Source organism: Cervus elaphus, chromosome 15 (genome assembly GCF_910594005.1).
Source record: "Cervus elaphus chromosome 15, mCerEla1.1, whole genome shotgun sequence".
Lineage (NCBI taxonomy): Eukaryota > Metazoa > Chordata > Mammalia > Artiodactyla > Cervidae > Cervus > Cervus elaphus.
The window spans coordinates 85,530,824-85,545,988 of NC_057829.1; the positions used below are offsets into that span (position 1 = coordinate 85,530,824).

Sequence of the window (15,165 nt, forward strand, 5' to 3'; positions counted from 1 at the left end):
ATTACGGTAACCATATAAAAGTTCAAAATTCTGGTACCTGGGAAGGTACCCTAAGCAAAATGATAAGAAAGAGAATAACTGGGGAAAGCCTGAGTAGTTCAAATCAGTCGAAGGACTAATATCAAGTGGATGTAAGTAAGATCTGATGGTGCGCACTGGGGGTCTGTCACCCTGGAGTTTCACGGCAAACTCTTACTAGTCAGATTCTATTCACTGGAATGACTGATACTGAAGCTGAAGCTCAAATACTTTGGCCACCTGATGTGAAGAAGTGACTCATTAGAAAAGACCCTGATGCTGGGAAAGACTGAAGGCAGGAGGAGAAGAGGTCGACAGAGGATGAGATGGTTGGATGGCATCACCGACTCAATGGACATGAGTTTGAGCAAGCTCCAGGAGATGGTGAAGGACAGGGAAGCCTGGTGTGCTACAGTCCATGGGGCCACAAAGAGTCGGACACGACAGCAACTGAACAAACAAAAAAGTCAGATTCTTCTCTCTCTCCACCTCACAAGAGATAGAATCTCCCCAAACCTTGAAAACAACCACCAAGAGCTTCAGCACATATCTTCTGGTAAATGAGCATCCATCAACTAATTCACTCCGTTGTGAACAGCACTGGATGTTGTCCACTTTCTTGTGTGAAACTATCACTCTCTCAGTCATGACTCTTTGCGACCCCATGGACTGTAGCCCGCCAGGCTCCTCTGTCCATGGGATTCTCCAGGCAAGAATACTGGAGTGGGTTGCCATGCCCTCCTCCAGAGGATCTTCCTGACCCATAGATCGAGCCCAGGTCTCCTGCATTGTAGGCAGATTCTTTACCGTCTGAGCCAGGGAAGGCCAAATCCCAAGTAGGGGAAGCACTGTTAAATCCCTTTTCTCTCCTAGTTTTTATGCCAATTTTCTGTTGGAAGCTGGCAGCTTCCTCTTCCTGTCCATCACCTCCTTGACAGAGCTTAGCAGCCTCAAATCCTGGCTGTGGCCCAGTTGTAACTGGGCAAGACCACTATTCCCCAGAGGTCTAACCTTGCCTTTGTGACTTCCAGAAACAATATGGGAGGAAAAGGTTTATCTGGGGGTCTACAGCAAGCGTGGGCACACCCAACACTCAAGAACGTGAGTGACACTGACTCTCTTCTCTTTCTCTCCTCCTCTGTCTGCTGGAACCTCAGTCACAGTTAAATGGTTCTGCCACATTCTCAGGGGAGACAAATGTTAGACACTGAGAAACCAGCCCATTGATTTATTAGATTTTTTTCACTTCAGACTGGTTACCATGGCTATTTGAGAATCCAGACCATTGGAGGGAATGTTATAAACTTAGAAATATTATCTATTTTCCATTACCTCCAGTAAAAATTGTCTACCAGGGAAAGAGGGGGGTGGGGAAATGCCACTTTGGGGGCCAAGTTCAATAAATTTGGGTAAAGAGGGAGGTAGTTCCTAGTTAAGCCCCACTGCAGAGGACTAAAAGAAAGAAAAAAAGAAAGGTATTTAAATTTCTCCAAATCTGAAAGAGACGCTTGAAAGATCGAGAAGAAAGGAACCAAAGAAACGGCCCACAGGAAACCTAAAGAACGCAGAGAGGAGGACTGGCCCCGATTCTGCTGTGATATCAGGAGTGGAGCATGACGCCGCCTGGCAGGCACGGTCGGCAGCTGGAGGTCTCCACCACGGCCTCACACCAGAGACAGCGTGGGGCCGGGGGCAGCCAGGGCACGGGAGGGCTCTCGTGGGCTATGGCTACTTCTGCCCCGGTGGATCTATTCGTTTTCTAGGACCACTGTAATTTTCTGCCAACTCGGTGGTTTACACAGCACAGATTTATCAGCTTACGGTTCTGGAGGTCAGAAGTCCTGCAGTCGAGGTGTTCAGCAGGGCTGCGTTTCTTCTGGAAACTCTAGGAGAGACTGTTTCCCTGCATTTTTCAGCTTCCGCTCGCGCTCCCTGTTCGTGGCCCCTTCCTCTGTCTTCACAGCAAGCAACAGGGGGTCCTGCTCACTCACGCTGCCAGCTCTCTGGTTCTCTCTTCCCCTCATTGCCCCACATTTAAGGACCCTTAAATGTCATCTTCCCTCATAGTTCAGTTGGTAGAGAATCTGCCTGCAATGCAGGAGACCCCGGTTCGATTCCTGGGTCGCAAAGATCTGCTGGAGAAGGGATAGGCTACCCACTCCAGTATTCTGGCCTGAAGAATTCCTTGGGCTGTATAGTCCATGGGGTCGCAAAGAGTCAGACATGACAGAGTGACTTTCATTTTCACTTTCATGAGCACATTGGGCCCACCCAGATAATCCAGGGTCATCTCTCTGTTTAAAGATCAGCTAATTAGTTACCGTGATTCCATCTGCAACCTTGAGTCCCATTTGCTATAAAAACCTAACATATTCAAGGTTTTGGGGACTCGGTCTTCAACATGGAGGAAGAAGAGATCCCTTTCTCTTTAAAAAAAGAATAATTTAATCATATTTTATGACTGTGTGTGTGTGTTAATTGCTCAGTCATGTCCAAATCTTTGCGACCCCACAGACTGTAGCCCGCCAGGCTCCTCTATCCATGGGATTCTCCAGGCAAGAACAGTGGAGTGGGCTGCCATGCCCTCCCCCAGGGGATCTTCCTGACCCAGGGATCGACCCGCATCTCCCACATTGCAGGCAGAGATGCTTTACTGTCTGAGCCACCTACTGTATTGATATAAAGATGAATGTATTAACATATTAAAACATTTTCTTTGACCTGAAAGTTCATTTACTTTCTCCAGATTATAAAAGAAGTTCAACCCTTTGCTGAGTCCCTAAGGGTCACAAGGTCCCAGGCACGGTGCCTGCTGTGTCTGACAGCTAGGCCAGCCTTAGGGGCAGCCATACAATGTCCCTTGATAAAGTGCTCAGAAGTACACCCGAGCCATTCACAGGGCCTGAGGCCTGATGAAAACTGTGATAGCAGGGGAAGGAGGCAGCAGAAGGGACAAGCATGTCCACAAGCTCCCCAAGCCTCAGTTTACTCATCCATAAAATGGGGATGAGAAAGGGACCTTCCAGGCAGAGTCACCAAGACACCACGCGAGGTCAGCCCCAGTCTAGGAGCTTCATTTAAAGGAATTTCCTGCTTTCAGACCAAAAGTGTCCACCAACATACAGATGAGTCGCAGGAGGAATTTCACAAAGTGTCCAGCTCTCCTCAGTTGTGATGGGATTCGTTCGGTTTTGAAGTCTTTCCTGGCACCCTCGGGGGCACTGGGTCTCTGGAGGTTCAACTCTGGATGGCTGGGGGCTGGGGGCTCGGAGACGGGGAGGGGTGCCATGAGGCCACTTCATAAATAACAGCAGCCACGGTTCCTTGAGCATCTGCTGGGTCCAGAATGTGCCAGGACTTTCCATCTGCGTCTCACTGAAGGCTCAAAATAAGCTCCTCTCACTGGCCAGGAAACTTGAGGCTTGGAAGGCTAAGAAGACCACCAGGAACACCCACCCACTCAGGTTCCCCCCCAACATTAATATCCCTAAGACCACACAGAGGGAGTAAGGGCCATCGTGGACAGGAGAGACAGCAAAGGCGCTGACTAGAGAGGAGAAAGAGGGATGGCGGCTGGGGTGGAGGGGAGTGTGTGAGCAGGAGCCCCCCACCAGGGAAGGGAAGGGATCCTAAGACACTTGTCAGGCACTCACCACGTGCCAAGGAGGGTCTTTACAGCCTGACACACACTGAAGTGATGTGAAAGTCGCTTGGTCATGTGCGACTTTTTGCGACCCCATGGACTATATAGTCCATGGAATTCTCCAGCCAGAATCCTGGAATGGGTAGCTTTTCCCTTCTCCAGGGGATCTTCCCAACCCAGGGATCGAACCCAGGTCTCCCGCATTGCAGGCGGATTCTTTACCAGCTGAGCCACAAGGGAAGCCCAAGAAGACTGGAGTGGGTAGCCTATCCCTTTCTCCAGCAGATCCTCCTGACCCAGGAATGGAGCCGGGGTCTCCTGCACTGCAGGCGGATTCTTTACCAACTGAGCTACGAGGGAAGCCCACAGTAACTCATTTAATCCCCACAGCGATCCTATGTGCCAGGCACTATTATCATCTCCATTTTCCAGATAAAGAAACTGAAGCACAGAAAGGCTCAGAAACACACCCAAGGCCATGCAGTCGGGAGCCTAGAATCCAAGTCTCACTGGAGAATCTGCACTTTGATCTGCTCGGCTACACCAGGTGACCACCGAGACACCTGAACAGGAGGGACATCAATGGCATACGGGAGCTGCATCCCCACAGGCTGTGTCTTATTTTCTCCTGGTGGTCTGTGCACTAAAGAGGCCCCTACGGTGGGCCTCTTTTTCAGTGGTCATGTATGGGTGTGAGAGGTGGACTATAAAGAAAGTAGAGTGCTGAAGAATTGATGCTTTTGAACTGTGGTGTTGGAGAAGACTCTTGAGAATCCCTTGGACTGCAAGGAGATCCAACCAGTCAATCCTAAAGGAGATCAGTCCTGGGTGTTCATTGGAAGGACTGATGCTGAAGCTGAAACTCCAATACTTTGGCCACCTGATGCGAAGAGCTGACTCATTTGAAAAGACTCTGATGCTGGGAAATATGGAAGGCGGGAGGAGAGGGGAGGACAGAGGATGAGATGGTTGGATGCCATCACTGACTGAATGGACATGAGTTTGAGTAAACTCCGGGAGTTGGTGATGGACAGGGAGGCCTGGTGTGCTGCGGTTCATGGTGTCGCAAAGAGTCGGACACGACTGAGCGACTGAACTGAACTGACCTGACCTGAACGGTGGGCAGACCCTGTGTTAGGATCAGGGGGTACTGGCCAGCCTCAGAAGAGGAGAGAATCAGGACAGACTGTTTTGAATGATGGAATGAGGCAGCGCAGGCAGGGTGTACCTTCGGGCAGGGGGGACGGCAGGTGCAAAGGCCTTAAGGCAGGCGCATGCTGGCTTATCTACAGAACAAAGATGAGGCTCCTGGGCTAGAAATGAAGGAGCAAAGGGAAGGAGGTCAAACGGGCAGTGGAAATCAGTCCGCACAGGCCCCGTGGGTGCAGGCCTGTGAGAGCATTATGTGAGTCCAGCTGGGGAGGGTGCCCCCTCAAGGGGACCCTGGCCACCAGGAACAGATGAGAAAAAACGGTGAGTGCACCCAGAAACCTCCCAGAGGGTTTCCCGGGGAGTGAGAGCCAGGGGACAAGGGCCCTGGAATAAACCATGGTGGAAGCTTCATCTCCAGGAAGGAGTTCTAGCACTGTTTCCTTGTCAGAGATTTTACCTTCTGAACGGATTCCTTAGTCACCTGGCACCCAGGAAGCCAAGTATGAGCCACTGAGCCACAAGAGAGAGGTTTACTCAGCTCCAAATAACTCTCCCTGCGTGGTGGGAACATAGCACCAGTGGAGATACGATGGCATGCCTGGCCTTCTACTCGAGCTTAGAGATGTTTTCATCGAAACCCTCCATTTTAGCCAAACTCAGCAGTTCAGAAACTGGCGGTTTTCAAAGAGGTTAGAGAGGAGTTTGGAAACTTCTGTCTCCCAGCCCCCACAGGTGCCAAACATTTCATTTTGCCAGAGAGGGAGGAGACGCAAAGGGACACGTCCTGAAAACACACACGGGCTCTCTCCCGAGAAGATGTGCTGTGTGTGTGGTGCTAAGTTCTGTCCGACTCTTTGCGAGCAGATGAGCAGGTGATTCACAAAGTGCAGTGGCCGCCCCGTGAGCCCTGCCTCCAGGGGCTCCAGGCCCAGCCCGGCGCCCCTTCCCTCTGCACCCTGGCGCGCTGCTGCAGGGCTGGGGCCCAGACTGCCAAGGCTCAGTCCTCCGGGAGTGGAAAACCAGATGAAGTTGAAGAAACAGGGAGGGGCCGGGTGAATACTTCTCACTGTGGAAACCAGAGGTCCAGCCCCTGGGCAGAACCCCAGGCCAAGGAAGCTGTTGGGAAGGTTCCATCCCTCTCCTTGGTCTCTGGATGAATGTCCTCCAGCGGCCTCTGCATTGGCCTCTGTCCCTCCTCACCTTCATTTTCCTTCCCTCACAGACCCGCTGCCTCCTCAGCGGCCTCTCCATCCCCACTCCTGATCCAGGGTCCAGCGCGTCCTGGAGATTCTCCCAACACGAAGAGCCCTGAGCAGCCAAGCCTGCAACCTCAAGATTCCCGGAAGTCTGCTCCTCTCCAACCCCCGTCCCTGACCCCAGTCATCACCTCGACTGCCCCCGTGGAGTCCCCAGATGGTCGGTGTCCTCCCCTTCCAAATTTCTGTCTTTTCTGAAACCTCATCTCCCCCAGGGGCTCTGTGAACTTGATCTTAACTTCCAGGGAATCGGGCCTCTGGCTTGGTCTCCTTCCTGACCAGCCCTGGATCTCAACCTCATAACCCTTCACTCCTAACACACTGTGTCCTACCGGGTCCTGCGATGGCCTGGTCCCAGGACTTCAGCTGCACTGCCGCCAACTCCACCACCCTCTAGTGGAGAAAGCATCAGTGGTGCCTAATGCGTGTGTGCGGGCTTCCCTGGTGGTTCAGACGGTAAAGAATCTGCCTGTCATGCAGGAGACCCAGGTTCAATCCCTGGGTCGGGAAGATCCCCCGGAGAAGGGAATGGGCTACCCACTCCAGTGTTCTTGCCTGGAGAATTCCATGGATAGAAGAGCCTGGCAGGCTACAGTCCCTGGGGTCACAAAGAGTCAGATACAACTGAGTGACTAACACTGGGGAAATGCATGAGTGCATGCATGCTCAGTTGTGTCCGACTCTTTGCAACCCTATTATGGGCTGTAGCCCACCAGGTTCCTCCGTCCATGGGATTCTCCAAGCAAGAATACTGGAGAGGGTTGCCATTCTCTTCTCCAGGGGATCTTCCCGACCCAGGGATCGAACTCATGTCTCCTGAGTCTCCTGTATAGTCAGGCACACTCTTTACTGCTGAGTCCATTACAATTCCCTGAGCTCGGGAGGCCAGCCAAGCCCTTTCTCTAATGGGACAGCGAAGCTCCCTGTCCTTAAATCTCCAACCCCTGAATCTGCCTCACGCACTGTCTGCAGAGGACCCACCTCCTACTTCATCAAGTATAGAAAACCCTCCGGTGTGAAGGCTCTGAACCACTTCAGCACTTACTCCCCAACTCTACTCTCTCGGGACGGGTGGACCCTGTCCTTCCAGCTGAGCCCCTGCACCCCCATCAGCCTCACCGCTCAGCACACTTTACTCTCTCGGGACGGGTGGACCCCCTCCTTCCAGCTGAGCCTCCGCACCCCCATCAGCCCCACCGCTCAGCACCACCTGCACCCCTGGGGCACCCGTTCCATCGGCCACCTGTCCCTCCCAGGACCAGGGTGTGTCCAGGAAAAGAGCAGGCGACAGGCCTTCCCTTGACCTTGTCTTCATCTGGCTTGGGTACCCCATCTGCTCATTTTCTCCACCCTCAGAATTCGCGAAAAGGAAGCTCACATTCAGAATCTCAGCCAAGATTCTGCACCAATAGACTGAAAGCCAGCTTCTTCGGGCTGCGGCTATCTTTCCTACCATCTCTGGGTTCTCAGCCATAAGCCATTCATCCTGCTTAATTAGCTGAACTGCTTTTAAAAAATTCAGCCAACCAGACAAACTTTCCCCAGTCCTCACCTTACAAACCCATCAATCAAACGGCTGCTTCTCTTTAAGGACACATTTACAGACTCTCAAGAGAGGATGAGAATTGTCCTGTTTATGAAATAATTAAAGTTTAAACCATTTGGTTATTTTAAATTGCCTGCATTTCGCCCAAGTCATTAGACGCATCTATTCACCTCAGGCAGAATAATTAACTTTTCAGTCACCATATTGGTTATAACTGCGACACTCACACATCTAATATACTTTCTGAAATCAGCAAAAGAAAAATTGGCCTTTTCTAGCATACTAACGTTCCACTAAACTGCAATGCAATGGGAAACAATCATTTATATTGGTGAAAAATGTAAATTATTCAGTATCATGGAAACAATTATGCTTTATTACTTTCAAATAGCATGAATTATTTGAAAATTATTAAAACTAGAATCATAGAGTTTTTCGTCAACTTGGTTATGAGCTTGTCCCGGATTGTGGCTAAGCATCACCATCTCCTATATTGCCCTTCACATCTGAATCACAGGTGTGAGAACAGCGTCCCTCTTCCCATCATACGGTGTGGACTCTGCCAGTTCTAGTGGATCTGTCAACATATCGGGTTCTTCCAGGCTGAGAGCTCCCTGAAGACAGGCCACTTCTTGTACAGAGTGTTCAGTTCAGAGTGCTCAATAAAGAGATGAGTGAATTCATAAGCACATAAAGAGGAGGTCAAGAACAAATAAGATGATGGATGTCCATGTTAAAATACCAACCACAAAAGTTTTACGAATGAAAAATATTCAGTGTTCTGCTATTAATACTCCAAGCTCCAGGAGTTGGTGATGGACAGGGATGCCTGGCGTGCTACAGTCCACAGGGTCACAAAGAATCGGACATGACTGAGCAACTGAACTGAACTGATTAATCCTCCAAAGTGCTTGTGCATTCTAACAATCAGATAGGCACTGTTTATAAATAACAACATCCGTTTGGCCAACCCAAAGGAGCCATCACCCCATTTTCCTTCCATTTCTAAAACATCACCAACCAAAATGCAGCACTCTTGAGATTAGCGGATGTTCTTCCCATTTAACTCGAAGAAATCAGACTCTAACTCCAACTCTGCCATTGCTTGTTTTGGTCTGAAATCCAAATCCACCTGTTACCGGGCTGGAGTCAGGAAGAATCAGTCAGCGCTTGGAGGAGCTGGCAGGATTGTAACCTGCAGAGAGGCTCCCTGTGTAGCACGCTTGTTACACAGCGATCCTTGGATAGATACGTCCTCCAAGGATGTGCCTGGGAGGGGGCGAAGGGAGGGCCAGGCAGGCAATGCTTCCGGCTACCAGATTGACAGGAAGCAGCCTCACCTGCCTGTATTTTTTTTTCCTTTTTGGTTTATTTATTTATTTAAAGCTGCCCTGGGTCTTTGTCGCTGTGCTCAGGCTTTCTCTAGCTGCGCCGAGTGGGGGCTACTCTCTAGTTGAGGTGCACAGGTTTCTCACTGCGGTGGTTTCTGTCATTGCTGAGCACCGGCTCTAGGGTGCTCAGGCTTCAGTACTTGGGGTGCATGGGCCTAGTTGCCCCGAGGCATGTGGGATCTTCCGGGACCAGGGACTGAACCCAGATTCCTGCATTGGCAGGCACGTTCTTTACCACTGGACCAAGGGAGAAGTTCTGTCTGTATTTTCTAAATGTTTGCAAGAAAGACTTTATATGAAGGAAGATCTGTGACTAAAAATAAGCTTGAAAGGCACTGTTTGAGATAAACCCAAGAAGGTGCAAAGGGAAGAAAGCCCCATCTATTGAGCACTTATTATGTGCTGGGTAATTTTGAAACATCATTAACATAAGTGCATTTAACTTTCACCGCATCTTTATGAGCTACACAGTAGTCAACCCATTTTATAGAAGAGTATATTGAGGTTCAAAGAAGAAAAATCTCATAACCAGCAAGAGTCAGCCATGCTGTAATTCCAAAGCCACGCTGTTTTACATGCCTTCATCTCTGAAAACCCTGTTTTACATGCCTTCATCTCTGAAAACCCTCGTCACTCCTCAGCTCGACTTTTCACATCACCTCCCCCCTCCCCTTACAATTTAAGCCTGCTCTCAGTCATTTACACTCATAAATTAATTAACGCATCAGTATTCGGTGTGAATGGCTTTTTGCTAATTTGTTACTTCCTTACAATATTCATTAAGAATCATTCACTGAGCATCTACCAGATGCCTGGTACTAGGCCAGGTCCCAGAGACACAGACTATCAAAGCACTGCCTTTATTGTGTCCATAGACCAATGGGGAGAAATGTGGAAACCAATAAACAAAAATATTAAAAATCATGCCATAGATGGCCACAGGGGAACAACTCAAGGACAGCCTGGGAGAGGGAAAGAAAGACAACTACTGCCTTCTTTACTTTGGGGATTTGGTGGTTTCTGTTGTTGGCAAGTTTTCTGCTCATAACAGAATACAGCCAATGCCTCCAGCATTATTCTTGCCTCTGGGAAAAGGGGCTCAGATACCAAAATGTACTCTTGACCATTTCCTCCTCACTCCATAGTGCATAGTTCTATTCCAGGAGGTAAGATAAACTGAAACTCATTGGATTTCTTTTCATTGTCCTTGACTTGAAATACATTTAGACATTAAAAAACTGACTCTTGAAAGCAATTCTATCCCTTGCCTCCCTCTAGATGTTCCTGTCCCGGGCTAAGTCAAAGAAAGATATTGTTCTACTGTAATTTCTTATTCACTCCAAACCCTCTTGTGTTTCCAGCTGAAATAGAATGGAGCGGCACTCCTACCCAGCTCTTTCTTTCTGATCCAATAATAACCCAACTACTGCATCTCTAATGATAGTGATTAGACAGGCTAATATCCAAGCATTAAGGTAAAGCCCTTTCTCTCATCCCTACGGATCATCTCAAATCAGTCTTTCTTTCTGAGTTTCTATTCTCCCTGAGCAATTCGACTTTGCTCCTTCTAAATTCCTTGCCTTTTAAGAATCTACACAGTGAAAACAATTGTTATGGTAATAAGCCACTGATGAGCAAAACACACACCACAGAGCAAGCATCAGCAGAAATGAACACATACAGAAGTGCTACTGGAAAGTAAAGTGAATAAAATGATACACAAAGTGGCACAAATACATAACCCAACATCGTCAAAATGCACAAATTATCCCTGCTCTAGAAATTTATTTGAAGGAAGTAATTCAAAGGGAGAAAAAAAGTATGTAAATGCTCTCCTGCAAAATGATAGATGATAGTGGAAAATAGAGATGGTGAGTGAGGCATAGCTGAGTAAATTATAGGCTATTAACAATGATCATTATGAAATCTGAGTCACAACATGAACATGTTATGGATACGTTTTAAACTAAAAATAATAATCGCATAGGTAATATGATTACAAATATGTAGAAAAGTTCTGTTTGCCTAAGGACAGTGGAATCACCAGTAATGTTTTTAAACGTTGTTAGTGGTTACAGTCTTGTCTTTACAATAAAAAAAGGATTCAGACGAAAACAGGATGAGTCATTGCCTGACAACTGTCATCTAATAAGAAAGTCCCCTTTACAGTGACAATGACAGGCATTTAAATGTGAGCACAGATGCCAGGTTCCCTTCTCTTATCCTGGTTGATTTATCAATGTTGACCTTTCTAGGAGTTCAAATTAATCTAATCAACCAGTGATAGATTTTATATGGCCGCCAACTGTCTCTTTCTGTCAGTTTATTTGCTCAGTCTTGTCTGATTCTGTGTGATCCTGTCCATGGGATTTTTTCAGGCAAGAATACTGGAGTGGGTTTGCCATTTCCTCCTCCAGGGGATCTTCCCGACCCAGGGACTGAACTCGCGTCTCCTGCATCTCAGATGGGATTTTTTCACCTGCTGAGCCATCAGGAAAGCCTGGTTGCCAACCAGTAATCAATAAAACCAAAAGGGGTCAAGACACGGGATTTGGGTGTGCAGACCGAGCAGGCCAGGAGGATGCTTGGCTAACGAGGTGCACAGTTTCCTGATGTCTAAGTGTGGGGTGTTTGTGCTCCTGGCTTCTCAGCATAGAGACAGATGCCAGAGGAACTGAAAAGTTCTTGTTTAAATTCAGAAAACGCCCAAGGCTCTGCAGTCCCTCCTGACTCTCGCCCAGCCCCCAGTCTCCGCAGGTTTGCTCTGGACACAATTTTGAGCCACAGAACAACCTCACAGATACTGTCCTGCCTCTGTCTCTACCAACAGCCCTGGGATGAAGTGAAAGGTTTTGTTTTGTTTGTATAGATTTTTTTTTTTTTTTGCTTACTGTAGCAGAATATACATAACACAAAATGTATCATTTTAACCATCTGGAAGCGTGCAATTCTGTGACACCATCACCACCATCCATCTCCAGAACTTTTCATCATCCTCAACTCAACTCTGTACCCATGAGATAATAAGGCCATTCCCCTCCCCTCCAGACCCTGGTAGCCACTGTTCCTTCTCCTTTTTGTCTCTATGACTTTACCTGCTTTAGGAACCTCATGGAAGTGCCATCATGCAGTGTTTTGTCTTTTTGTGCCTGGCTTATTGCCTTGAGCATAATGTCCTCAAAGTTCATCCATATTCTAGTGTGTGTCAAATTCCCTTCCTTTTGAAAGCTGAATAGTATTCCGTTGTATATATCCACCATGAGATTGGGCTTCCCCGGTGGCGCAGGGGTAAAGAATCTGCCTGCAACGCAGGAGACACTGGAGAGGCAGGTTTGATCCCTGGGTCAGGAAGATCCCCTGGAGGAGGGCATGGCTACCCACTCCAGTGTTCTTGCTGGGAAAATCCCATGGACAGAGGAGCCTGGGGGGCCACAAAGAGTTGGACACAACTGAAGTGATGGACCACAGCACAGCGCCACGAGATGAAGCACTGGAAGGGGCTCTAGCCCGCCTCTTTGGGGATTACTATTCTTACTGACCCAACCTTGATCTCAAGCTCCGTTCTGAGCAGTGGGATTCCATCTTATTCTCACTGGTTCATCCTTCAATTCTCCTCCTCCTCTAGAAGTTCTTTATTCAGGAACTTGCATGTGTTTCCTCTTTCTCCCCAGGATCGGGGAGACTCATTCCTTCTACCCCATGACAGTGGGTGGAGCCAGCGACCTGTTGCTCACTGCTTGGGTGCACTGAACACTTGTCAGCCACCTGTCAGGGCGCCAGTAACTCACCCCACATCCAAGAAGGCCGCTACCTGCCAAAGAGGACCTTTGTTTGCCTCCCCAGTCTAACCTGCGCATCCCTCTCTCTGCTCCTGTGCTGGGGAAGCTGTGGATCAAAAGATGCACCTTCCCAGGGTGTCTACAGCAAGGCCAGCCTCCCGTCTTCCCTGTAACTTTCTTCCCTTCTATTGCCGGTCACCAGATTCTTCTCTGCGACTTTCCTGACTCTGTCTGAACCCTAGAGCTTCAGATTCACAGCCCAGAGCCTAAGCACGGGTCCAGCCATACTTACAGCCAGAGAGAGTTCCTCCCTTGAGTGATGACACCCGTGAACTTGGTCAGTCGTCTGGCGTCCACTTCAATCCACTGATGGAGGTCATTCCTCCCTGCGCACCACGCCCCGTCGTAAAAATCATTTTCGTTAATACCTGCCTGAAAAGAAAGAGAGAGGTGTTCTTCAATACTACATATAAAACACACAACCAACAAGGACCTACCGTGTAGCACAGGGGACTACGCTCAGCATCTCGCTATAATCTATCAGGGAAAGGAATCTGAAAAAGCTATACCTGAAAAGATGGAGCTGAATCACTTTGCCGTACACCTGAAACTAACACAACATTGCCAATCAACTACACTTTAAAAATGGAGAGGGACATGGCAACCCACTCCAGTATTCTTGCCAGGAGGAATCTCAAGGACATAGGAGCCTGGCAGGCTACAGTCCATAGGGTCGTAAAGAGTCAGACACGACTGAGTGATTGAACACACACACAGACACTTTAAAAAGAAAAAAAAAAGGGGGGGGGAGGGCATTTTTCAGAAGGACCCAGAATATACTCGAAGAAAATTTAGGCAAGTTTTTTTGTGACATTTCGAGGAAGGTGGGTGGGAGGGATAGAAGAGAATGAGGAAGTAGATAAAGAAAAAAAGTCACTGTGCCCTGAACTCTTAATTCTAAATCATAAAAATGAGCTGCTTGTTATTAACAAGTTGGAAATATTTCAATATGATAAGTACTCCTCTTGCCCAGTGTGAAAAATGAAATTTAGTGAGTTCTCCTGTTACTCATTCATCCAATAGACACAGATCGTCTCCTACGTACCAGCCTACACACACCAGGTGCTGGGAGCACAAAGGTGAATCGTTCCCTCCTGGAACCTCAAGATCCAGGCAGGAAGAAAGACATGAAAATAGGTAAGTGAGAACACAACAGGCAGGTGTTATTTCAGGAATAGGAACAAAGTGCTTTGGGAGTTTTCAAGGACAGCACAGCTAACTTGAGCTGGGGGAGACTATGGACAGAACGCCCCCAGGGCAGAGGTGGTATTCGAACGGGATGTTGAAGGTTAGGTTTATCTAGTGAAATTTACTTATTTGCATTTAAGTCATTTGATGGGCCTGAGTATCAGCTGCTTTTGCCACCAGGGATTCTCCTGATTTGAATTTACAACGTGGGTGAATTTCTGCTCTAGAATTTTCCCTGTATTATCACCATTTGAAGAGACAACTCCCTGATGTTTTAAAAAAAAAAAAAGGCAAATGAGTCAGGGGAAACTTCCTAATTTACTAAGACACTTTCTGCATTAATCTCAGTTTCCCATGCCTATTTCACAAGTACATAATCATATGAGAAAAAGTCTGAATGATACTCAAGAGATGAAAATGACAGGCCATTCCATCTATCTTCCCTACCTCTGAGCACTTTTCAGCTCAAATTCTGCGTCAGCTTCATTTTAATGGCCAACAGTGATGTGAAATCCAGAGCCCAGCTATAGCAGAGGAACAGCTTGGCAAGGGGTCCTATTGACAGACTCATCCAGCACTGCACCGGCTAACACAAGCCTTGTAGCAGGACCAACAGAGGGTAGGCATTCCCAGTCCACTCCTGGAGCAATCCTGAAAGAGCTTTGAGAGCAAATGTTGGAATACTAATGTACCACAGTCTTCTTCTCTCGCCTGGGAAATTCCATGAACAGAGGAGCCTGGCAGGCTACATCCATGGGGTCAAAGAGAGTCAGACACCACTGAGCGACTGAGCACTAGACGGTCTTCTAAAAGCACACCCATCTCAAATGAAGGTGAAAAAACAGCTGCTAGTCAACATTCTCCAGAAACCCACAATCTCAGTTAACCAGCACCTCTGTGTCTGAAGGCACACAGGGTGTCTATAATAAAGACCTAGAGGTGTTGCAAGATTTTGCCTTCCAGAACCACCAAAAAAAAGCTAAATTTTGCAAGTGTGCGTGACTGGTTTTACCTGCACTTCAGTGAGTTTGTTAAAGCAATGCCGACTCTTAAGTACAATGTCTCATTTCCCAGGACTGCCGGTCATCAGGGAGATCACCAACTCCATCTGAAGGCTATAATTACACAGTTG

General features: G+C 48.0%; 1 protein-coding gene across 2 annotated transcripts in view; it reads right to left on the reverse strand.

Moving 5' to 3' along the window:
• CPXM2 (carboxypeptidase X, M14 family member 2) overlaps positions 1-15,165 on the reverse strand; it is a 134,860-nt gene that overhangs the window by 66,099 nt on the left and 53,596 nt on the right. For both annotated transcript variants that reach the window (XM_043926315.1, XM_043926314.1), the window contains one exon: positions 13,078-13,217. In XM_043926315.1, coding sequence (XP_043782250.1) covers positions 13,078-13,217 — 140 coding nt within the window. The remainder of the gene's footprint in view (positions 1-13,077; positions 13,218-15,165) is intronic.